Here is a 27319-nt window from a genome sequence, read left to right on the forward strand (position 1 = left end):
TACCTGTTTTGTGTGGTTTGTTACCCTAGTCTCCCAGGTTTATTTTATTTGTTTGTGCTTGTGTACATGTGTTTTTTGTTTTAAGTCTCCAGAGCTCTTCCCCTGCCCCCCCTTCCTCTGACCAAAAAAGGTTTCTACCCTGGAGGAGGGGGCAGCTCTCAGCTGTGGACTCCCAGAGGTTTCCTTACATTAAATTAGGTTTTTCCTCCCCCCAGTGCTGTGCAGCTCATTTATTTGTTGGGCGTCAGGAGCCACCCATGGGGGGGAAGGGGGTACTGTCACGCCCTCTGCAGCCAGAAGGCACTCCTACTCTGTCCTGTCCCTAGTTTCCTGTGCTTTGCTGTCCTTCTGGTGTCTCTCTGTCTGGGGCACCAAGCCGCCGCTCCGTCTGTGTCCTGAGGGCATAGGTTTCTATACGGCATTTCCTAAACTCCTGCACTGCTGAGCCCGGGCTAATTCCCCGTTCCGCCGCTACGCATAGGGTCTTTTTCCGCTCTCCTACCATTCCACGGCTCGTCCCTTCCGACATCTGTGACACTACTAAACATCAGATTTTAATCACTGTAGTTACCTTAAAAAATTCTGTGAGAAAGAAAAGACTAATCACCTTTTGCAAGTTTGAAGTAAACTTTGTATTCAGTGAGTTATTAAAACCTACTTTACCATCAAATCAAGATTGTAATGTTTTTTAAAAGCCTGCCATTACTATCAGCACAGATATAATCTTGGTCTCCTAAGAACAGGTTTGATCTTTCAAAACTGTTTATTGTTGTTTTGTGTCAAAGGAGAACTACCCTTGCTGGTTTATCCCAAAATGCAATTTGAAATAGCTTTTTCTTATAATGTCTCACTAGACATGGAAATAAATGTGTAATTACATAGAATACTTGTGTGATTTACAGTAAACATAAATTTGTATTGTTCTTAAAATTTCACATATGGATAAAGTTTCTGTTTTATTTTACATTTTGTTTTTTTACTGTTTTATGGCATACTTTTTAAATAAGCTTGAGGTAATGGATATTAATTTTACAGTATACTCAAATTTCTAGCCTTTCTAGAAAGATAATTTTTAAGGACATTGTGTGAATATAAAGAATTGTTTATTTTTACTTTCATCCCAAATTGTATTCTGTTCCATTTCATGGATTGCTTGAAATGGTTTTACATACATGTAAAGCTGATTATCCTTCTTTTTATATGTAATAAATTCATACGTTATGTTAAAGGCTTCACAATAATTTTTTTTTAATAATTTTTTTTTCTGCACACTCTTCACTTTAAATGTTGTGTCACAGTGGTCCTTTCTAACTTTGCATTTGACAACCAGATTTCCAATTCCATGCAATTTATCATTCCAAACTCGAAAAACGTTGCGGTGTGTCTGAGTTCGGCGAGTATGTTTTTCTTCTGCTGATGTACAAGAAATGGTTGACTCTGTCAATATTGTTGAGCGTGCAGCTGGCACAATAAGGTTAGCAAGTCTGCAGCATTGTCTCTTGAGATTCAAGGGATGTCATTCCTGTCTAAGTAGGAGAGCGATAATACATCTGCACTCTGTGTCTGTGACACCTACCTGTCATGTGCTTTTGTCGCTGGACAACAGCACTTGTCATCTCATTGCAAGGCCTAACATGAAACGTGCATCACACCAGCATCGGGTAAAGTGAAATGTCATGTCAGAGTTTATCCCAGGTGTCCGTTAAATCAGTGTGCTTAATCTCGATAAGTAGCATTACTACTGGAGTGGCTGCTATTTGTGTTCCCTTCACTTTGTTGCATACCTTCAGGACTGAGTAATGTATGATATAATTCTAAATGTATTCCCTGACACAAAAGCTATAAATTAAAGTTAAAGACAAACCCACCAAGATTATTTTATTCTTTCATAAAGAATATTAACTCCATAGCACTGTAACTGGTTGTAGTAGCTTAGGCTGAGAGCTACGTGAACTCACTATGTTTGTTCTTGTCCTTGGATGTTACAGATATAAATACTCCCAATTCTAATCGCAGGATTTAAAGTCAAGATTACTGTCTAGCCCTTTTTTTAAATGCGTAAGTTTCTTTGTTTTGTATTGCATTATTAACAACATGATACAGAAATTTAGTATTTGAAAAATATATTGAAAATACAGTGAACATCCGAATATTAGCTCTATGGCAAGTTTAAAAATGTGGTGTTAATGTTTACTGTGTAATTATCCTTTCTTAATATACGTGTAGCTTGATAGGGTAAGTGCTATTTAAAATGTGTAGCCTACCTTAATATTCACTGTGAATTTAAAAGTTTATACAATCTATTTTTGTTTTTTACAAAGTGCCTATATGTCATTTAAATAGGATGAAACACCATCTAGGAAAAATTATATTCCAAAGAGACTAAAAACAGGGCAAATTTGGCCGACGAACCTCTAGTGTCTCAGCCTTTCACTTTAGAGGAAAATGAACCTGGAAGCTTTGTCTATCATAATTATCCTGTTAAGCAACCCTTGGACTCCCAGGAGAACATTTTAATAGGAGATTTTAAATTAGAATGGGATAGAAATGCATCCAGTAAGCGGAAATCCTGTTTAAATTTACATAATCATACCACTTTTTGCGTTCCTATTTTAAATCAGGAATGCTAATTATTCTGATTTTAATGTTTATTTTAACTTAAGCACGTAAAAGAACACATATCAAAAGTCATTTCTTCTTGTCTCCAGCTCCTTCTACTGTAAGCACTCAAATTTGTAGTTTGTGGTTTATTTTGTTTTCTCAGTGACACAGAAAGTTGATGCAGAATAGTGCTATCTTAATTGAGATCCAGTAACTGCAGGTACCAGATGTTATACTATGAACATGAAATCATTGGAGACTTGAAGAAGCAAGTGAAAGTGCATTTAAAATATAACCAGGTGCTGATGATTTACCATCTACTCCTGGTAAATGAAAAGACCTTCATCTGGAGAGATCAACAGATGAGAAACAGCTGAAGTTTGCAGTGTTCATCATTGTAGGATTATTCTGTTAATTTTTTACTCACTTTGAATTTTCTAGAAGGAAAGCAGAATTGTTAGTAAATTTCTGTGTTTTTCATCAACTTCAATCAAACACATAGTTGGTCATACGCAGTATTGCAGGCACGTAGAGATTTTTGCAATCAGAACACTGTAAAAGCTGTAGAAGAAAGCACAGACAGATAAGATACATGGCCAATACCTGAAATTGTCTGAAGACTTTCTTTTCTTATATGATATAACATTTGTTAGCTCCAATCATAAACTCATAAAATCATAGAGCAGTGCACATTTCAGCACTGGTCCTTTATTCAGTGGACAAAGCACTTTGTCAAAAATGTGCCTACACTACCTTGTTTCTCTGGTTTTATTAAATCTTACTTCTGCAGTGACACATTCCAGTAAGGCATGAAAGGCCCATTCTGCTGCCTTTCATATTATTCTAAACTGACAGTATTGTTTCCACTGAGGAAATAATATCCAAGGTTGACAGACTTTCAGCATTGTCAAGCACCACATCTCACTGCAAGCTGATGTGTTACAAAATTAGTAACTAGATAGTTGTGAAATGCATGTGTGAATAATAAGGCCCACTTTGGGGAATAGAGGACTATAAGATTAATACCAACAATTAATACAAGACATGCGTGTAAGGCCTTTTGGTTATTGCTTCAGTTTGTATTTTCCTAAATTCAAAATCTAAGGTTACCTGCATGATATATATTTACTATTTGTCTGTAAGTAGTGTAGCCCCCCACCACTCACACACACTCACACTACAAAGCAAGATTTATAAATCTTATTTGAAATTGCTCTGTAGAGAAAAGGAAGAGATGGGGATGACATTGTAAAAGAAATTATTTGAAACCAAACAAGTATTGATGGGCTAAATTACCTCATCTTGATTATAACATTATTATACAAACTCAGAGCTCATCTTTTTATTGCTATTACAAAAAGGCAGGAACAAACTCTTTATTTTTAAATAAAATAAGAGCACACCGACCTTGCGAAAGCAAAATCTATGCCTTTTTTTAAATCTTTAAACAGCCTTGGTTTGACCTTGTTAATGCAGGAGCACTTTAGTAATCTGTGCTTAATGATTTTTTACATTAAACCACAGCTTGTGTTGGGCCCTTGTGTGTCACAGTAATTTAAGATGCAGTCATTTTGCACATTCCAATCCCATTATGTTACATTGTTACTGAATAAAGACTGGTATTATGTTCCTCCTATAAAGGGCAGAAGTGGCCTGAATTTTATCTGCTGAACGAATCAATCTGGATTATGTCAGCTGAAAAGAATTGTGAACTGGAGTCGCCAACAGATGGGGGGGATATTTTAAAAATGTATTTGTTGATTCTGAATATATCGACAAAGATAATACCTTGTAGTGACTGAAACGTATTTTTCCTTTTATTTTTTATACAGCTTGTACTAATTATCATTTCAGCAGAAATTATTAGGAGATCAAATGGAAATCGAATGCCATTTCCTACCATTAATTCAGTGTTTTATTTAAGCTGTCATGACAGGCTGTCTAGGCTGTGGGAAAAAGACTGAACAAATAATGAGTAAAGGTTTAAGAGGAGACGAGGCAAGGCTTGGCACGAGAGATGAACTATTCATTAGCAGCTCAAAAAGAATGATTGAAGTAACTTCTTCAAGCAAAGGGCTCCAGCCTAGGAGAGTTGGCTGCTACCTTCCCTGTTTGTGAAGGCAAGGTTGTGAAAGTGTCAGAAGGTCAAGCTCCAGTAAAAAAAAGCTGAACCTGTCAGACTTTGAGTTCAAGGATGGGGGAGGTTCATTGTCATATACTGTATACAGGATATAGCAAGCCCTGTATAACTCAGATTCATATCAAGGTCATATTCTCTTAATATCTAAGCATTTTTGTTAAACATTGCAATCTCCCTCCCTCCATTTACACTATGAATCAAAATGATAATATTCATTTAGTCATATAATTTACAGATAGACTCTGAAGGGTTTTCTTTTGGTCTTGTAAGAGGCACAAATTATATCAGTAAAGCCTGCAATGCTCGCTCTGAGTTCTGTGTTCTTCTAAGCATGGGACAGTGACTTTCAAAAGTCAGATATGCCCTTCACGTTTTACTGGATAAAAGAGTAAACTTGGTGGCATCTAAGAATCTGAGCCAGCGTTTTAAATATTTTTAAAAGTTCAGTATTCAACATCATGCATGGCACATATTAAAACATTTTTTTTATTGATCTACAGTGTTAAAAGCTGGCATTAAAAAAATTGAATTTAGTAAACAAACAGTATGTATTTTCTTCTGAAACTATTGACTTTCCAACACTTTTCTTGATTATGCAATTTGCAAATCCTACCTTAAGCTATTACATATTATACAATAAACCTTTAAACAAAATCTTTGTGGCACATGTAGACCACCCCTGGGACAGCTCCAGTAAAATTTTCCACCACACTTTGCATTTGTAGTTCTTTCCATGCACTTCAATAAGGTTGTCTTCCATTTATAAGAAATTTCACCATAAACCACAACACACATTATACTGCAAATTTTAACAGAAATATTCAGCAAGCTGGCTTTTGCGAATTCTGCTTTGAGGGGAATTCTTCCAGTCTTTGTGAATCGGAGCCATGGTATTCATAAACATCCTGTATTCATTAAAACCTTCTAAAAATATTTTTAAGTGCACTTCCCTGTGTTCAGGCCATGTGCACTTCTCATATTTACATATTTATAAATACTGCCTGTACAATACATATTACCTTGCCAAAAACAACATTTTTTATTTTTTTTTCATGTTTCCGGATGTCTGTTAAAGTACAAAGCCCTAAAAGGTAGTGTGAGTGATGGTTTATTTTGTAACACAAGCTGTGCAAAAGGATTGCATCTTTGCATTCTAAAAAAAAAAAGAAACCGTTTTTATTTTGATATCGCAATCTGTGGTTTGGGTGTTACATTTTCATATTTCCTTTTTCTTCCATTAGTCTAAATTCAGTTATCAGAATGTGCTTCATAAAAATGTACTGAGTTGTAGTGAATCATAAGTCTACTACCGTTGAAGTCAAAATTAATCATTGGATATTGATCCAATTTAACCGCTTAAGCAAAATGCAACTTAAATGAGTGAATCTGAGTCTAAATACTCTCATTTGAGGTTCTACTATATTTAACAAAGTGTAGGTATTTTTGAGAACAGGTAGCCGGGTGAGAAATAGGCAATCGGGTCATGAATGTGAGGAAATAATTTATTTTAATTGGTTAGGCTATTTTTACCTAACTTTTGTAGTCTTTCTAAAACACATTATTGTAAAATATAGTTTAAGAAAATTCTCCTTTTGATTGTCTATGATGATCTTGCTTTAGATTGGGCTTTTCCTAATGTTTTAGGATTCATTTTTTAAAAATAATTTTAAACAGTGTCGTAAGGATAGTCACTGCTGAAACAAATGCTTGGTTTCACATTATTTGCCAGCAGAGGGAGTCCAAGGCTTAAATAAAAAAAAAAACCTAATTTATTTCTAGACTTTGTTCAATTTACTCATCTCACATAAAATACATTTCTTCTAACACTTTATTCAATGACTAATTTAAATTTAAAATTAGTAGTTGATATAGAAGTTGTGTAGATAGGAACTAGGTAATATACAGTATGTGATGTGCTGCAATTAGGTGACAAAGTTGCATAAAATTGAAAAGTAATTTCATTTTAAAGGGGTAAACCGTTGAAAATATGTATCAGACAGTTTTATAATGAATTGAAATTATTAATAAAAATATATACAGTATATATAATGAATATGCACACATGTATTGGAAGGTCTTCTTGCAGAAAGGAAATGCAACTAATGCCATTTAAGAGTGAAGATGTACTTAGGATACTTAGAACTTAGAGTTCAAAGAGACTGTTGCCAATAATTATGTCAATAGGGTATAAGTATAGGCTTTTAGATTTTTGTCAGTCTAATACCCTTCCATCATCTCCAGCAATCCACTACTAATGCAGTAACCTTTTGGTTAATTGCTGGTGTGGGAGGAGTTCTGTCTTCCTCATCTATATAGCCAGGTGGTTGCCCCTCAAACCAAATGGGTTAAAGCCAAATTATCAGTAAACGCTCTTTCCTTATTGCAATAGCATAGCAATAAGTAATAGCATGCATGTTCACCTTATCTAAATTTTAAACTTCCATCTGGAGATATCCTACCACTGCACAGTGATTTTAAATTAAGCTTGAGAAGGCTGGTTGTTGCTGGATTCAGCTGACAATCAATCAATCATTTTATCTGGTATAGCACCATTCCCCACACTGTCATTCCTGTTGCTCAATGTCAATTACATTATCGGGAGAAAAGGAAGCATATCAAATAGAAGCATTGCCAAACCACCATAGAAATAGGGAGAATTGTATTTCAAACGTTTTAATATTTCAGTACCATTTAATTTATTTTCTGACAAACTGAAATAGTTTCTTAAGATTTTTAGCACTTAATAAAGCAATCAGTCCAATTAAAATGGTATACATTGGTAGCATACTAAAACAGTATAAAGTTCTTTGGAACTTTAGCAAATACTGTATACTGTATAAGCCCAATATGCAACAACACAAAAGAACCTATCAAAACACCTCTCAATTGCTTTGGCAGTCAATAGGGGAAAGGAGACACAGGATCAAGTAATAACATTCTACTGTAGGTTGCTTATTTAATGATCAGTGAAAAGCAAATATGTGGTTCAATCTGTCACTTCTTTTATTTTTTAAAATGTATTTCATTTTTTTTAAATTAAGGAAGTGGGCTGTGCTTTTTTAGCATGAGCTCCCATGTTTGCATAATTACAGTATGTTTAACGGATCAAGATGTTTTTAATAAGGAATACATTTACAATTGTATTATAATTTATCATAACATTATAACATTAAACAGCATGTCTTGACTTTGTGTGCAAAGCACACTGATACGGGAAACTACAAGCTTTGGGTTTGAAACACCAAGGAATATATTTGTTTAATTATCTTTTGTGCGTCTTCACGGCATCTTGTATGAAGTGGTTTTAGTCAGTGAGGCTCATTGCTCCACCTAGTGTCCAACCTGTAATGTTCCTTCTATTTTCTACAAAGGGCTTTATTACAGAACAGCAAGTACAGTATGTGGACTACTACAGTGTAAAGATTGTATCCAACAAACTGTTCTGTAGAAATGTTAAGATAAAATACTCTCTTTTAGTGCCCTTCATATACTTTTAGTAAGGCTAATTGCATATACTGTAAAAAAAGCTCTTAGTCTACTGAACTTTGCTTTAATCTAATTGTTAATTGTGCATTACAAACCTAATACTCTATGGTATTAAATGGTGGGAATCAGTTAGATACAAAGAAGAAGCTTCTGGAAAACATTTGCAATTGGTAAATGGTTTGATTTTTCAAATCTGATCTAGACTTCACTAGGAATATCAACACCCAAGAATTAAGTGTACTGAAAGGTTATGAAGTGTTTGGGGAAAATGTGGCCTAACCGGCTTGGCTGAGGGCTGACCTCCTGGCCACAGGTCGAGAAGGCTGGGACCCCCATACAGAGTGACGAGGGGTGGAGGTGGGATTCAAAACGATGTAAGTGAGGGAGAGAAGGGAATCACATTCAGTACTAATAATGTTTTAGGAAAGGAAATGAGGGTGAGCTCTTTTCCAGTTCAGGAAATCCAAACGATTTTCGTTTGCTACTTTTCTCTTTCATATTGACTCTCATATGCACTATTGTACTGCACAGTTTAAGAAGACCATGCTAAAACTACTTTGCTTGTGACCCTGAGTTGGGAAAAGAGTTTAGAATATGTCTAGATGGATGGTGCTAAAATAAATATATTTAGTATTTTAATTTTATTTTATTTAGTAATTGTATTTGTCATTTTATGTCATTTCAATATATGCAATGGCTTTACTTAATTGATTAAACTGTAGATCTGTATATGATTAATATTGTGAACATTCTTTCTTTTATAAAACTGCACATAGCATCTGAATTATTTTAGAACTGATTTACACTTTAGCAAACAAACTTGCTTGGAAAAGAAGGCTGAAAAAAAAAATTTTTTTCCTAGTTGCCATTAGTTTTTATCAGTGTTTGTTGATAATTACTATGATAATTGTATGCCATAATCTATTTCACATTATTTTGACATACAGTATACATAAAAAATATGTATGAAATTTAGTTTTGTAATAAGACAGCATATGTTATACATATACAGCATTTTTTCCAGTGCAAAATGCCATTTGTATAGACTTGAAATGTTTAGGTATGTACAGCCTATTTAAGTAAAACGTTTTAGTAACTATCGAAAAGTGACTAATACAAAAACCAAGACATTTTTCACTGGAACAAACTAGATTGTGTCTGATGCACATGTCAGATTGATTGAATTCAGCAGGAATTAGATTTAATCTCCATTTTTTCTTTAAACTATAGTTCGTCAGTGGTTAAGAGAGGAGGAACTGCCTAACGATCTTCCCCAGGAATGTAACCTAGCAGTTCTGAGTGAAATGCAGGAGGATTCACTTAACAAAGACTAATGAAAAGCAGAAGAAAAGTAGCATCTCGGCGTGAGCTGTTCAGCTGGAGAAAAAAATCCATGTCATGAAGGAATGAACTGAGGCTATGACTTTAAAACACTGAAAAAGAGAAGGAACACCATTTTCTTGAATCGGCTTCTTCTGTGGATGGAATGTTCAGGAACCTTTAAAACTGTAACAAATTGTTGGGCATAAAGCTGCATTGTTCTAGAATTGTCTGCAGAATGATTTTAAGATATGATATCATGGTTTCCTACCTTGTTTCTTCCATTTTACAATATTTTAATATTTTTGTCATCTGAAAGAAATGCAATTTGTGCAGTCTGTTTACATTCCTTGAAGGTAGTTCCTGCTCTTTACCTGGTGAAATCTGCTGTTTTGCCACTTACTCAGAGTCAGACATCTTTTCTCTAGTACCTGTATCACCAGTTGTTATGAATATCATTTTTACAATCATATTGAGTAATGAAAGCAAACTATTTTCCTTAAAACATGATTTTGTCATACCAGTTATTTTTAAAACATATCCCATTATATGATGTTGGTAATCAGATGTTAGCCAATTCACAACATTGTGCAGTATTAAATAGCTACATTAAATTGTATTGTATGCTGCATCTTTAAAATGGAACATAGATTGAAAAGTAAGCACAATTTTGGTCAGTTAAAGTGATCCTTTGCAATTTACATAACCTATCTACAGTATGTGTTCAGACCCATGTGACTGACTTGTTATTAGATGACTATCTAGTCTGCAAATGGGATCATGGTGCATTGCTTGGGATGTATGAATATTTACATTGTGCTGTCATAACCTCAGAACATTAATATTTCTAAAGTCCGCTGCAGAAATAACAATTCCAATTGTGAAACAGCAGAAAATAATGTTATCACTGGTGGATACTGCATAATTCTTTGTACTAAGAAACAAAAAACTAAAAGAGGAAGTAGATTTATGTAGTAAATGTGGATATTGTCCATTGTTTGTTCGAATGTAGATTTGTAGATTCTCAAAGAACTTAATGTAAAAAAAAAACATTGTGAATGTGAAAAAGCAAAATGCAGAGATGTAACGGATGTATCTAGTTTACATACTGTAAGTCTGCTCACAATAGCTAGAAATATAGAATCTTAAAAGCAACTGTGCTTTTTTACATCTTGTTATGTTCAAGAACAATGTTGTTGCTGATGTTTTTAAAGTTCTGCCACAGGTAAATGTTTTAAAAATGACTACTAAAATGATTTTATGTATTAACTAGTTTAAAAGCAAGAAAAACTGTAAAATTATTGTCTAGCCCTAGATACAGTTCTACACTGTTGCATCTATTAAGCTAGCTGTTTTGGCTGTAGTCTTTAGAATTAATTATTTTTCACAGTACTGTACTTTGCCTTCTACATTAAAAAACTGACAATCTTTTCATGTGCTGCAAAACTATATCCATATATATCTACACATAGCATAGACAGAACTTCCTCTTTCAACAGTATTTTGCACTACGATATTATCATAAAATATCTAGTGCACCCAAAAAATGAGAAGTTGAATATCTTGTGTGTTCATTGACATTGTAAAATGAGTCTTTGTTATCCTGTGAACCCAACAAAGTTTGCTAAGTTCTTACCTGTTGAATTTATGTATTACGCTGGTAATGATTATTTGGTAAAATACTGTAAGTGTATCTAATATGAATTTGACTACTTTTTACAGTCTGTGCTAATACATAATTTCTTATTGAAGATTTCATGTTAAAATTTACCATGAAGTTCTCATTAATATGCAAAAACTACATGAGTTTGCCTTTTGAAAGTTTTCCATCATTTCTTAGTGATCCTGCCTAAATAAAATGACACCCATTAGTAAAAAATATTGAGAAGTTGTATCATGTCAGAGACCAATGTCTAACTGAGGTGAAACAGAATTATACACTCAATACCAATAAATACAGACCATTGTCAATTTCAGAGTTTAATACAGAAGTTTAATTGGCCTGATAATGGGTCCAAACTCCTATATAGCTTTGCTTGCATGTCACTGAATTTTAAAACCCCCAAAATTGCCCTAAAATGTTTTTGTGCTCCATTGGAGAAATATTGACTAAATATTTCTGAACAGATTAAAGTGCTAAATTCTAAATTGTCTTGTGACTTTAGGTTTTTTTTTGTTTTCAGTGCAAGTTCATTGAATGCTTTTTGTTTTTGTAACTACTGAACTGTACTTGTAATAAAAACAGTATGTATTCAAATGATGTCTCTATTCATACAAAAGGAGGTCTCATACACTTATTTCTGGAATAGTCTGTCAAATTATAGAACAAGCCAGGGGTTCATCTAAACTATTTTAAATATTTTAATTATTTTTTTTTATCTGTTCAAATTTGGTTTGAATTTAAGATTTATTTGAGAAGAAATATTTAGTACCGAATACTGTAACCAGAAGGAAGTCTCAAGAATCAGTTTCCATCTTACATTTGCCTGCTGGTGATAGCAGAGGCCATATGACTTTATTTGATAAAATTAAAAATGTAGAAAAAGTTTTAAAAGAGTTTACATACAGTACATGTGAATATTTTGTAATCCACGTATTGTCAACCATTATTGGACACCACAGTCCATATTTGATATCTGTGAGTGTAGTAGTCTTGAAAACCAAATTGTGGCTAGATATCAGCAGGTGCTTTGCCAAGTCATTCTTCAAAACAGCCTTTTACAGACCTACTAGTGCACTGTACTGGATTCAAACCCGGCTGCCCAGAACTACTATTACAATGTGTTGGAATTCTATACCAGCATTAACCTCAGTCTGAATGTGGATTATCAGCAAATTGGAGAACATAAGAAAGTTTACGAACAAGAGGAGACTATTTTGACGCATCTAGCATATTTGGAAGTAGTTCATTGATCCAAGGATCTCATACAGCCATTTTATTTGATTAAATCAGGTTATTGGCTTCAATAGCGCAGGCTGGGCATCTTGTTCCATACTCCCACAACCCTTTGAGTAAAGATGTATTTTCTGTTCTTGGCTTTAACTGCAGGTCAAAGACTCATTTTCAAATCTGGGGCTAACTTGCCTGGATGTGCTCAGGCATGTACTGTATTTTGATAGTTGGGAGATGGGTCAGATGAGAAATGCCATTAATATGGTTTCTCATTTTGCATTTTGGATCTTGCAAAATCTAACCCCCAAGCTTGATGACTGTAGCAAAATGGAGGGATGTTGAAGAAATCCTTGTTTTCTTTTTGGAGGAGAGTTAAAGGAAGATACAGAAGAACTGGAGATTACACAATTCAGTCTAAAATACATACAATTCTGTATTTGGAGGTACCAAGAAAACATACCATTAAATAACAATGGCTAATGTACATCATTCAGATTTGGATTTGTTATTGCTGTTTCTCACCAAGCTTCAATGTGACTGTGCTCTATGTCCAATAGTTTCCACTCATGCTGTGAGTGTCCTCTGCGTTAATCTTTGTGATATTATATATGGTGTCTTTGGCAATCGACACAGGCAGATACTACAGTTAAAATCCATTTCAGCGGTGTAGTGAAGGATCAGTGTTCAACGGAGCACTTTTCTTCATTGTTGTTGTTGAAGCACTTGTTACAACACTGTGAAAGATGAGCAATATAAATGATGTATCTTTTGCTCTCCTCCCTGACTTCTCTGTTAAGTGCTATACAAGAAACTTGCTGGAGGGGTACAGAACTGTCTTTGTAACACATAACTGGCCCAGACTATGACAGCTAATATTACAAGTTATGGTGCTCCTAACAGTAGTGCTATGCCCTTGAGGTAATGTATTGTTAATTCCAAAACCTGTTAAAGTCAGACACAGTCCAGTGTTATTTCAGTATTGGCAAATAGCATCTTCATTTCTCTTTTATCAATCATGTGTCTGTCTGTCTGTGCCCACACGCCTGATACTGTATGTAATTGGTTTTGTCTGTAGAATTGCAAACAATTATTCCTGAAACAGAAAGAGATTGTTATGGTTCATGCTTCTTAATTTGTTTAATAAGCTTATTGACAATATGGAATTTCTGTAGATATATTCATGTGTACTTTGAGAGTCGTATATTTCATATATTAGTCATATATTTTGATAGTCATACAGTATGTTTACTGTAAACCTTTTGGGGTAGAAACATTACTGTATGTCTGTTTGAAAATGCCCTAGCCTTTTCCAGCTTATTTTGCTGTGACTAAAGGTTTTAATGACTGAAAAAAACATGTTTTTTCTCAAATTTACAAAACCTAAATGGGATATTTAGGTATGATAATTTTCACAGAGAAACTTTGCTGAGCTATTTTTTCCAATTTGTTGTCTTCTTGCCATTATTGACATATACAAATAGATTTACTATTCAAGAGATGTGACACTTTACATGAGCAGTTCATAACAGCCTTTAATTAAACAATTGCATGTTACTATCTGAATTCTGTACCTACTAAAGCAGTCTCAACAAGAGTATTTTGTATCAACAAAAGTATTTTGTACAGAATACTGTATAAGGAACCAGATTTTGAACCTTAGGAAGGTGTCATATTTAAGTGCCTAAGTTTAAGAAGCATCACTGATACAAATTGATAATGCAGTTTTTAAAGATCTACAGTATACAGCATGTTCAAGCTTTTATACACTGTATACAGTATATAGTGTCTACAAGTGAATACATTTATTAATTTTACATACTAGTCTAACAGCATTGTATTATTATTTGATAATATTTGTAGAAAATAAATCCACTTTAAATGCACCCAAATTTAAGCAAACTGTTCTTGTGCGGGCTAAATGTCTGAAGTTAATGTATGATGAATTCTTAAAAGAAGAATCTTTAGTATACCAGATGTTGAGCACATGTGATGAACAAATCTGTTCCTAATAAATCGACATCTTGAAAAAGTAACTACATTGCTTTTTTTGCAGTCATAAATTTAATAGTACTTTGAGTAACGATGTATTAGGTATTTATAAATGAAATTAGGAGGACTTTGAAATTGAATTTAGTGCTGTTTAGTATAAATTTGCATGGTAATTTGCTTCATTAGCACACCTACATATTTGACATCAGTGAGTGATAGGAATGAAGATGTTCTTTTGTAAAGCTTTGTGTCTTCAGTTAAATGCAAGAAATGAAAGGTTTAAGTTTTAAAACAGGCTATGTTGCTGAGCCTACTGTCACCACTGAAATAATTGCTTGGAATCACGTTAATGGTACACATACGGTATAATAATTTTAAAAAACAGACAGCAGCATAGTAATGATATGTATTGTGCTTGATCTGTATGATTATATATATAACAGTGTAAATTATATATATATGGCCAGACATTATTAGATTAAATGCTGTTTTTATTTATGTTTTTATAGCTCTATGTATTTTTGTCCAGATCCATGCCTTTTCTCTTCACACCATATTGTCGGGCAATGTGTACATCAGTTGATGTGTTTAAGATGATAGTGCGGCTCAGTTCAAGTGTGCCAACAGTTGTAACCGTGCAGATGGTGACCCCTAGTTGAACCTGTCCTCACGCTCATTTGTTCAGCTGTATTTAATTTTTCCTCCATATTGCAGGGCCTTCCCTTCATGTTCTGCAATTACCACTAGAGGGAGCTAAAGACCACCTTTAGTATTTCAGCGAAGAAGTACTGTGACTGCAAGCTCAGCTTTTATAAACTTGCCCAATGTACTGACAAAGAGAGCACATATTTACTTTTACTCAAATACTGCCCTTGTAATTTATATTTAAGTTTATACATTAGTTTATACAATTCCCCAAAAGTTGCACATCATTTGGCATACTAAAATGAATTATATAACATCATAATTAGGCAGGCTTGCTATATTATTTCAAAGTGCAAACTAATTCTTACCTTTGTAAAAAAGCACACGGTGGTCTGTATCTGTTCCCAGTAAAATGTTTTCAAAATTAGCTGTGTAATATAAAGGAAGCTGCTTACAATGTTAGGCCCAGGGTTTGATGAAAAATTATTAGTGATGCAACATAATGTGGTTATGTGGTTCTAATCACAGTAACATAATGTGGTTGTATTTTGTGCTTATTGGATTTGAGACTAAATGAACTGGGGATTTCACATGTACTAGCAGTACTGCTTTACTTGATTTTGTGTGTTTGAAAGGGTTTCATACAAAGGAGCTCTTTAAAAGATTCTAAATGACTTATGTGTGACACACACAATACAATGTATGCACACAAGTCTGCCTGGAAAAAAATAAAACCATGAAACTAAAGGAACATTTTATGGCACAAATAATCTAAAATAGTAATAAAATAGACAGTAAGCGATATGTGCCTGAAGGTGGCAGTATCGGAAAATAGCAACACAACTGGATGAAAAAAAGGAAAGAAAAGATTCATTGGTGTTGTTAAACCTTTCATTTTATTAGCACCAAACTGTGGATAAGATTGCAATGCTTCTGTATTAACCTGAAGCAGCCGAGAACACTGACATTAGCATCCGCAGTTCCTAGGAACGTCTGATAGGGCGAAAATGGAAAGAAAAGTGAAAATGAAATAAAGTGGGAAAAAAGACAGAAAGAATAGAGAGGAGGAACGAAAGAGTGCCCACCCTGAGGAGAGCAGGCTGGCACTTCAGCCAAACGACAGCATCGGCTGTGATGGGTAGTAAGTAGCTGGGCTGAGCTTCTTTTGTGCTCTCATAGCCCCACGGAGATAATTGAGGATCACAGTGGTGGGAAAGCGCTGCAGTCATCATTTGCTGTCTGTCAGGTATCAGTACTCAGCTCTGTGTCATCTGTCACCATTGAGGTGCTCTGTCATCTTTCCTCAGCCTTCAGCCTTCTTTCTCATCATGTTCATTATCTCCTGCTCAACACCCCCTCCCAACCCCCCCCCCCCAAACCCCCCACCTCCGCCCCTCCTTTCCTCGTAAATGCATCTTTGTGCGACTCTCAGGCTTCGGATTATGAATCGATGATCATGTGGTGTAAGAGAGATAGATGGCTTTTAGCTCCATCTTGTCTCGTCTAATTGTAAAATATTAGTTACATTAGACTCTGGTTTTTGATTAATGGAACTTATTTGGAGCGGCCTTTCCCAGCCCTCCCCCTTCCAAAGTCCTCCACTGACTTTTGAGAATTGAGTGATTTCACTTAAAGCAGACAAATAGGCCCTTCAGCAATGGAGAGCTGAGCAAAGAGATTGCAAAGCACTGTCGTATGTATACCCACAATCTGGACTGTAAAAGTTATGGAAGATTTTCTTTCATTTTAATCAAGTCTTTTTAAGCCTCTCTGATGGAGGATAATAAATTATGCTTTTGCAATTTCACTGTTTTAGCAAATGAGAAAAATGTAGCTTTATGAGAAATTCATCCCGTTGCTTTCTACAGTATGCCCTTTGTTTGAGTAAATAAAGATATTTCTGACACAATGCAGAAACATAATTTTTCCTGGAATAACAGGTTAATACAGATAAATAACCTTTGTCTATCCTTCTTTGAAAGACATTTTTAAAAAGCTTTAACTACCTAATAATGGGAAAGGGTTTATGTACGTGTAATTGTTATAATTATTGTAGCATTCGTTGTACAAGATACAATGATGTTAGCAGAGTTAGCAGTTAGAGTTCATTGTGACTACCCAGTTGCAATTTTATTTTAAACCTTTTCTCTTCCTTAATTTTTTTCTTGATAAGCCCATGAGAAATCTTGTGTTTATATTATAACAATGATCTGCATGTTTTTCTTTAATTAGCTTTGAGTCCTTGGTTAGCACCTGGTGCACATAATTTGGCGAGCCAACACATTTTGTACTTTTGTTCCTACTTGTTTTTCTTTTTCCCATGGTTAACTTAATTGTATGTCACACATCTTCCTCACAAGTATTCAACAGTTTGGACAGTTCTTTTTTGCACTGTCTGCATAATTGCATTATTTTTTCAAACAAAAGTCTATCAGTGATATTTGCAATATGCCAAGCAATTATTAAATTTATTTGAGGCGGTTAATTGTTGAAGGGACATCTTTGCTATCTAGTCATTGAACTGCTTTAATAAAAGTATCATAAACAAACTGTTTGCATACCTGAAACATTAGTTTTTGTGCTGCTTATTCAAACTATAACATTTATTAACAGTCTAGTCTCATGGCTCAGTAAATAATCCTGTGGTTCTCTGTGGGGATTAAAAACATGACTAAATGAATGAATGTTCAAGAACTTTTTGTTCCTAGACCAACATTGCAACCACAAACAACTTCTGTAGGTCCTGCTGAAAGAACTTGTCAAATCACATCCATCACATGATAAATATACTGTACTAACACATGGTGCTGGCTCTTTCAGCCAATCAGAGGTAAAGGAGCTGTTCCTTTATTACTTAACCACAGAAACAAAACCACATATTTCTTTGAATTCAAAGTATCCCATAATTAAACGGCTACACATTTAACTAAAGGCATGTACATAAAACTCGCTTAATAGCAATCGGATTAGGACATACAGCTTTCATTTATGTAAATTCACATGAGGAGAAACTTGATTACCAACAGGTTTTCGGTTTTTATTTATACTAATGCCTACATACTTAAAAGAATCATACACATATTGCTGGGAATTGTAGATGTTATACTTTCTATGTTTTACCTTCTAAATAAATACCTACACAGACAAGTAGAGTACTGTACATCTTGTTACTTGTACTATGAGAATGCACATAATTAGGCACGGTGTGATTTACAATGAAAGGGACTGGAAGAAACACTACTCTGAGTATTAACAGTTCCTTCTGGAACAGTTATTAATAAGCTACTCTAGTAATTAACTCAGAACCATATCCTTTGTGTATCTTTTGGCTTTCTTTGTCTTCACAAGATAAAATAAATATTTATAAATAAATACAAATAGAACATTTTTTAATACTTCTACCAACTCTTATTTCAGTTGTTCAGTCAAATTGTAATTACTTGTGATAGGATGAGATGAAGAATGTTAAAGAATAGTGTACTTGTTAGGAAGAAAACAGCAGCCTTGACCGGGGAGTCTGCTGTAACCAGGGAGAGTGCTGTAAGGGTGAAGATGGGGTGGAGGAGGGCTGCTGGAAAAGATGTGTGTAAAGGGGTGTACAGCAGGAGAATATTTATAGGTAAGAGAGCGGAAGTGCAAGGTTATAATTTCACCTTCTGAATGTCTGCTTAACTTCACTAATACATAAATTTCTGGTTAACTAAGGAAATAGGCCAACGTCATATCATTAAAGATATGGGCCAATGATTTTTGTTACATTGTTAATTTAGTGTAGACTTTATCAATGAACCTTTCTAAAGTCCAGCAACTGACAAAGTCATTTTAACAATAGACATTTGCAGAAGTTTAAATTTGCGCATGGATACAGTAACATCAAAGGACAGGCTGCTAAATTCTTAATCTAAATAACAAAACGCTGATCAAACTATTTTCAAGGACAAAAAAACCTGGCTGTTTGCTCTCACTTGAAATGGGAATGCCTCGTACCTGAAATGATACAAGTTGTGTCCCAGATCCAATCAGCTCAGTTTCAGCTAGAGTGTGAAAGTGCATACTAATATTCAAGGGGGAATGTGCTGTTTGGACATGTTGTTTGCTGAGTAATCTCTAAGTCTTCAGAACTTCCAGGTTATTATTCGTGGACAGATGGTGCATCACATTTTATTGCTTACACCTTCTGTGTGTTTTTTTTCTTCAGAGACTATGAATTTTTCTTTCAAGAGCTAAATGCAAGGTGTTTTTTTTTTATAAGGCTTCAAAACATGGTTTAGGATTCTAATCAGACCACATAGTATAAAGACTCCACAATCCCATTTTCCCCATTACCCTATTAACAAGACTAATCCTTAATTTATTTGTAGAATGTTTTTTGATCAGTTGTTAAACAGGCAGTTATTTGCGCTGATAACTGATTTGCGCTGATGTTTGAATGACCAACACTAGTTTTAAATGCGAGTTTCCCCTGCAGCGTCATAACAGCGAGAATCTTTTGGAAATCCTGTATGATGAACTCCATACTGCTATTCTTCTCTTGTTCTTTCCTAAAAGCAAACAGCTTGCCAGGGGTTAATCCAAAATAATACATGGACGGAAATTAAACAGACTAACTGCTTTTTTTCCTACAGCTTTTTCCTCTTATTCTGAAGATAGAATTACTATTTGTAAGCATCTGAAAGTCATTAGTGGCTCTGCAGTCTGTCAGGTGCCAGCACACAAAAAAACTGCTGAAACCAAGCGGGTTCGTGCGCACAGTGCTGGGAATTTGTCATGTGCTGATGAGCAGTTATAATAATATATGAGCAAATCACAAGCATTCTGCAAATTAATCAATTTTTTTCTCCCCCTCTCTCGCTCTCTCTCTTTCTCCCTCTCTTTCTCTCCTTACTCCCTTGTCTCAGGGAGAGTGTCTTTTGCCGGCAGACGTAGGTGAAGCTCTTTCACTCACAGATGGTAGCTCTGGCATCAGATGGAATTTATATAAGAGTAATTTTGATTCCCTGCCAAAGCAGCACTGCTTGTGAGACACCAGGGGGAAACAGTACGAGGTTATTTCAGTGGTTTTCTACAGTGGGAAGTTAGGCCAGTGAGAGAAGAGGAGAGGTGGGGTGGGTGAGGAGATCTTAGAGTTTCCTCTTTGCGCTTATTGTTTTAGCCTAAAGGGCTAGAAACTGTACTCTGCTTTGCCACAGGCAACATCCACCACATCTTTTTTCAGAAATGTGTGCTGAAAGAATGCTTCACAGCTGTTGTGACTGCTGGCGAGAGAGAGAGAGAGAGAGAGAGAGCCACATGACTTTGTGTCCTTTCCTTTCTTTTACAAGGCTTGGAGCAGGGAGAGTTTAAAAGGTTGTGGCTGTACAAGCTGTAGGGGTATTAGGCTTTTTGAGGAAGTAGCGCTATATTCTTTGCAATTTTCCCAGACCTCTGATCTCTTTACACAAGGCCTTCATGGGTTAATTAGCCAAGTGCCTCATAAAAGACAATGGAACGAATAATTTTTCTTCTTTCTTTGCCATTGTTGTTCATCTTCATAGCTATTAGCTAGCTTTAAACAAGACGCAGAATATTCTAAAAAATATCCCGTTTATGTTATTTCATTCACCACCGTCATTAAATGCCACTTTTCAAAATGTTGGTATCAAAACAAAATAATTGCTCTATATTTACCATCCGTAGGCCTAATGCCAGAGGCCACGTCATTTCCTTAACTATGCACAAATAAATAAAACTGGATTGAGGTGGCAGTACAAAACAGAATTGGAAGGATTGATGTCCTTTCTGAGAAAAGCATTTGTTGAATAAGAGAGATGTGCCTCTATTGTGCTGGAAGAAATTATAAAAAAATATGGAGTATCAGCTACATTATCCAACAGAGTAATGTTGGCATGTTTTGTATAATGTAAGACGCTGCCCATTTGTTTTGGTTTATGTGACTGCAGTGAAGTAAGTGGATTAGACGGAAACTTTAGCATGCTTCATTGCAGCTGGTTGCCGACATCTGTCATTCCTCAGCCATACATTTAGAATCACGCCAAGAACAAAAAGCTAAATCTGACACCTTTCATTCTAAGAAGGCGTTGCGGAATAGGAGAAAAAGGATTTTGTTTTTGTTGGTATTTGCCTTTTTTAAGGGGTTTTAACAGAGAGCAAGCTACAATGTCTTGTTGGTTTTTCTCAATTTTTTTGCATACATTTGGAATTTTTTGAAAAACCAGGTTTACCTTTTGTTTTACCCAGCTTTGGTTTTAGTCTCTTATCGGGATGCTATTTGACACGTTTTGCTTGATCAGCTGATTCATAGCCTTTCATAAAATATTCTAGTGCAACATTAAAATACCCTCCACACAACCACCCAAATTGTCCTTTAATGTAAATTTCTCTTTAATGTGTTTAATTGCTATTCATATCCTTCAGAAGATATTCATAATCAGAAAGTGATTATGCTTATTCTGTGCTTTGTTCTTTCTTGGAAAGTGATAAAAGTGGATTTTTGGTTATCAACTTTATATTGTATATGCAACAATAATAACTGTAAAAATCCCATCCATATTGCCCCTTCTAGTTTATTTCATTTGAAGGAACGCACTAAAAATGATACTCTGCTTTTAAAATGGTGGCTAATGTAGGTCTGGCAGTTCTTGCCATGAGCACTTATAGGATTCCAAGAGAATGAGCTTTTGCTTCTGTCTTTTCTATAACCTCACGCTGTTTTGCAATTTGGTATAAGAACACAACTGAATTTTTAATAAGATATCTTTTCACAATAACCTGATGCACTATTACAGCTGAATGTAGAAACCTAGGCTCCATTAATATCAAGTAATTTGTTTGTTCATAAACATAGTAGAAGTACAGAGTGGAAGCATTTATTTTCCTTCTAGTTCATCTCTTGTAAACAATGTGGCACTTGTTCTTTCCTTACTCCGCCTGACCCTAGCCTGTGTACATATTTATATATTATTCATGCAGAATTAAAAATGAATGTGCTCTTTACCTCAGCTGTACTGTACAATGACAATACAAATGAACCCATTCTGTATTTACTTTAAACAGTGCAGTAAAGCTGACTTGTTGGGGTACATTCATTCTCTTAAGTGTAAAATGGGATAAGAAAATCAGCTTCTTAGATTTAACATAATGTAAAAGACTGTGAAATTAAACCGCACATGAATAAAATGCTTCTATTGTGTGTATTTGCCTCGCTTATCTAAAAATTCAGACAACTGGAACATTTTAAACCTAAAACTTGTAACAATCCCTTTTGTGTTCTGTCTGTATGTGCCCTGTGCAGACATTGTAATTTTGTAAAGCTCCAGAGAAATTTATACTAGCGAAAGGTGCATTTAGCATCAACCAATATAAAGTCAGTTTTTCCACACACAATAAACATGAATTCATTTTGTTTGATGTTTCATGGTTGATATCTTAAAATCTTGCTGTTGTTTTTTTCTTTTATCAAATCCGTACCAATATTTAAACCATTTTCTGTCATGGTAACTAAGGTCTTAGTTAATATTGTGAAGATTTTTGGACTATTTCAAAAGAAATAGAAACAGGGGGAGATGAAATCTATGACTTTTTGTTTGGAGCCAAAGGCTAATAAAAAGCCTTTGGCTTTTTTGAAGGGAAAGTTTAGTGACTTGTGCAGTGATGGTCCTCATTTAATTAATAGTTGTCTGCCAACAGGGATAATTCCAGCTCCTTTTAAAACTGCCCTAGTAAGGGCTCTAGCTAAATGTACAGTATATCAAATATATTTTAGACTTGCTGGAAAGGTTCTTGAAAACTGAATAGTCAAACAAAGTTTTCTAGATAGAAAAGATCTTTTGGAGAAGGGCATTTCACTCATGCTTTATTTACAGTCATAGAACAGAGAATGATCTAGTTAAAGTGGCAAATGACTTACCTGTGAGTATACTGTAGACTCAAATGCCTAATCAAGATTTAAAAATATGGTCACATGAATATTGTGCAAACTACTGTAAGTAAAAGGGGATAATTGATTTAAAAAATATGTGGACCTGTTGTGGACATCTAACAAATCTTGTTTCTTTGGTAGAGTTTGTACGAAATAAGTAATGTTATATGTGGTGTCCCTCAAAGTTATATTCCCAGTTGGACGTATTTTAATCACCATTAGATGGGATTAGGTATATGTGATGTACTTCAACAGTTCTGCTAATGAAATTCAACTGTGTATTCCTGATAAAGCAGTTATCATCTGAGTCGTCTGGCGATATTAAAAGTTTCAAATGGTTGTGCAGTTAAAACAGGGACAGAGGTCTTATTATTTGGTTCTCAGAAACAAAGATGGCTAAAATAGATTACGGAAATGAAGTTTAAATATAAAGATTTAAAGAGTTACATAAAAATTAAAAGTAAAGCAGAATCCATAAAGTTTTAAAGTTTTAATACTGTATGTACAGTATTTAATGCAAACATCTGATTGGGTGTTTAAGTCTGTTATTAAGCATGTGTTGGTTTCGAATCCGTGTTTTAATTGTTTCTGTTTGTTTATTTTCTGCAGGTCAGAGGCCGTTCCAGTGCAGATACTGCCCATACAGTGCCTCCCAGAAGGGAAACTTGAAGACCCATGTGCTGTGTGTTCATCGCATGCCTTTTGACAACAGCCAGTACCCCGACCGGCGATTCAAGCGATCCAGAGTCGACTCAGACACGTCCGGGAATTCGGAAGACGCGAACGCCATGACGCCCGGAAGTGCGGGAGAATCTGCGCCAGAGGCCGGAGTCCAGGAGTAAAAAACAGCACAACAACACTTCCACTACAGCATCCACTGCAACAACAACACCAACAACTACAACGAAGATTTCCCACAGGCATTAAAGGAGGGTGGTGAGGGTGGGTGTGGAGATTAAAAATTTAACTCACATTCCAAACACTTTTTAAGAATATTCCACGTTTAAAAAAGCAGCTAAACAAAATATATTAATACAACCGAACTGTAACATCCAAGGGGGAGCCCTCCAAAATGGACGCCCAGTGTTTCGCAAAAGTACTGTTGAAAATGGCACGTGGGAAAAGAAGTAAAAAAAAAAGGCGTTTTTTTAAGTTATATAAAATATAGTGACAGGAAATTAACTTGTTATTTTAAAAAAAAGAAGGACATTAAATCTTTAAAGTGATTTTTGTCCCAAAAATAATGCTTTTACCAGAAAAATGATACGTATAAACGATTTAGCGATGCCTAGAAGATCGAGGGGCTGTGTTTTCAGCGTTGAAAACACCTTTATAACATGACACCAGCTGCTGTCATTTGCCTAGCATAGTAATGAGATGTACTAGTAGACTGCCATGGTGCCAGCCTGACTGGAGCTGTCATAGCAGAAGAAATCAATTCAGCCGGTGTCGCAACTGCACTATAAGAGAAACCCTAGACTGGCCTATAAGCAAAGGGTCAGTACTGACCTGTGTTGAGCAGGACCTGGATATTACATTTGCTTTCTCTTTAAAAAAATCATAGGTAAACGAATTGCATATTGTAAGAATCCATTAATCTGCACAGATGCCCATGCAGATTTAAACAGTTCTTTTTTTCTGGTGATCAATTTGCAGTATTGAGAGGGAAAGATATTTTTTACTTTTCCCTTTTGTTTGATAACGATGAAGTAGGTTTTTGCTGTTCCTTAAAAATGTAGTAGCAGTGTACATAAGCATTGTATAGTACTGAAACTAGCTAGCCTTGGTTCTCAGAGGCACTAGGGAGACGTAGAATGTTTCTTTCATAGCAAGAGTTTTGCTCCATATTCGAATGAAGGAATTTCCCTGAACATGGTCAGTTTTCTGTTTGTCACTTTCTTAAGTGATAAAGACACAATGCAGGACTATCTTCCTAAGCTCTTATAAAGTAGCTAAAAAAGAGAAAAAATGAAAAAAATGTTTCCTGCTCTTTGTCTCTAATATAAACGTGTGTATTACCTAATTCTTCTTTGTTTTTGTAAAACATAAATTTGTTCTATATTTTTTACAAATTTTAGCTTTTGTACAATTTGGATTTCCAAATTTATGTTCATTTTCATATAGGAAGCTTTTTGAGAGGATGTAATAAACACTTTTTGTTTTTGCTTTCTTCCATTTTTGGTTTTGTTTTAATTTTGTTCTGGAAATATTAAAATAAAAGGTTTAGATCCTATGAAATCAGCTTGAAAAAAAGCAGTAAAAAGTATGTTGCCTTTTAATGTACTTCCTCTTGTTAAAGGCAAAAAAAAGAAAAAAAGGTGCTTTTTATTGCAGTGGTTGAAAACTATTCATGTCTTCTGAAAAAAAAAATAATCCAGACTTTAAAAAAGTCAATATCTTCCCATTCAGGCTGGGAGCATACACTAAAACCCCTGGGCCTTAAAATTTTCATCTCTGCCTAAAGCAGTTTACAAAAATACTAAACTGCAATCAATGTAAATAAAATTCTAAGCATAACCCTGAGATTATAGAAGGAAAATCTCAGGCTAAGGAGAAAAAAAAGGTTTGCATATGCTGGTAAAAAGGATATCATCAGATTAAAGTTACAGTTTAAATGAGGTCACTTTGTAATTAAGACCCATGTGGCATAACGCAAGCTGCTTTTATTGTTTTGTTTTTTTAGTATAGTTCTCACTGCCTTACTTAAATCAAGTTGATAAACTTAATGCAACTGTTTCTACGAGCCCGTCCGAGGGATCGAAATGTTATTAAAAGTACTTTATGACTGTAGTAAGCTTTAGGATTTTAACTGCACTACTGTGTTTGGTGACTGTGTCAGTCGCTTGCTTTTTCGTGTGTGTGTGTGCGCCGCCTTCAGTATCTTAGACAAAATGAAAAAAATGTAAAAAAGTTTAAAAAAAAAAGAAAAAAACACATTCCATTTCTCGCACTTTTTGAGCTTTTTCAGTATTCCTCTGTGTCTTTTGAGCATTTTCAGATATGACAGGCAATAATTCTGTTTGTGACACTGGAAACATTTCCCGTTCTTTGTGAAGTGTTCGTTGATTCCATATGGTCCGGTGCTACTGTCCCTGCCTTCCCCACCTCTGACGTAAGCCCCCCCTTTTTCCAAAATATTTGTAAATCATAATCCAAACAAGTGACAGACGCGGTGATGCATTGTCAGATTCTGAATATCATCATGCTTCTCAAAATCTAAACATGTCAAATTTTTTCTCTGTAACTTCTGTAGTCTGTGATACTGGTCATAATACTGTCTACATTCCTACATGAAGAATATTTCTATCTTGGAGGAGATCTGAGAACAGTAGAGTAGAGGATTTTGTTGCTATGCTTATAACAAGTAGATGACTTTGTATTTAAGGATTATTCTTGGTCATTATTTATTATTATACATCTGTTGACAGAACTTTATTCTGGTATAGAGGTATTAAAAGTTGTTTTTTTCAGCAATGACTGTTTTCTTTCTGCTGTTAGAAGTTAAAATGTCTTTGAAGCAGTACAGTTTTATCCAGTGTTTTACGCAATAAAACCTCTACCTCTGAAAAAAGGATCACCGTGTTTGTCTTATTTCAGTTAATCAGTCCATAGGTGTTTGGCATTTGGTAAACAAAATGAGTTTAAGCACTTCAGTGACTACACCAGTAGCAACCCTATGCTCCCCACTTTGACTGAAGTCTGGGTAATGTCATGATTGCTACAGTAGGTGACCAGGTTAGCAGAGGTAATAACATTCAATGATTAAGCAGATCGCCAAGCACCACTGAGCATGGGGAGGGGGTGTTGAAGATGACCAGGGTATTCTGATTAGCATGTCAGAGCAACCCCTGGGACCCACCAGGTATGTGAGAGCTGCATCACTATGTAGAGCTACCAGTATTTGACCCATGGTGAGGACCTCACCAGCCTCAATCTCTCAGGCTAGTGCACGTCACAGTGGATTAACAATCTGGATACTCCAAATTAGCAGGAGAAAATAAAAAAAACGTAATTGGTGATTACAAATGTTGAAAAATATACATGCTTCGAATATCACATTTCAAAGTATTGATAATATTATTGAGCTGAACTGAAGTACTGAAATTAATACACTACTGGGGGGTGTACTGAACACAATCCGCTCTATGTTAAGATGTTATTTCTTTCTCTGCTTTTGAATTTCCGTGAAAATTATGGTACAAGTCTAGAGCTCCGAAGTGGCAAGATCAGTACGGGTGCACACCCAGCTCACAGCTTGAACCCTATAACCCAGACTTCACCACTTTGAAACTGTATCGTGTCACCTGCTGACTGGGCCTGAGCTTCC

General features: G+C 35.2%; 1 protein-coding gene across 7 annotated transcripts in view; it reads left to right on the forward strand.

The window, feature by feature from the left end:
• Positions 1 to 26563, forward strand: part of znf536 (zinc finger protein 536) — a 172701-nt gene extending 146138 nt beyond the window's left edge. For 6 of the 7 annotated variants that reach the window (XM_088613645.1, XM_088613646.1, XM_088613644.1 and 3 more), the window contains one exon: positions 23602 to 26563. In XM_088613645.1, the coding sequence (XP_088469771.1) occupies positions 23602 to 23834 (233 nt within the window). In that variant the 3' untranslated portion in view covers positions 23835 to 26563. Of the gene's footprint in view, positions 1 to 9457; positions 11805 to 23601 lie in introns of those variants that run through there. The other variant, XM_088613651.1, reaches the window with a different exon arrangement.
• The last annotated feature ends 756 nt before the right edge of the window (positions 26564 to 27319 follow it).

Source organism: Lepisosteus platostomus, chromosome 20 (genome assembly GCF_059453375.1).
Source record: "Lepisosteus platostomus isolate fLepPlt1 chromosome 20, fLepPlt1.hap1, whole genome shotgun sequence".
NCBI classification, from domain to species: domain Eukaryota; kingdom Metazoa; phylum Chordata; class Actinopteri; order Semionotiformes; family Lepisosteidae; genus Lepisosteus; species Lepisosteus platostomus.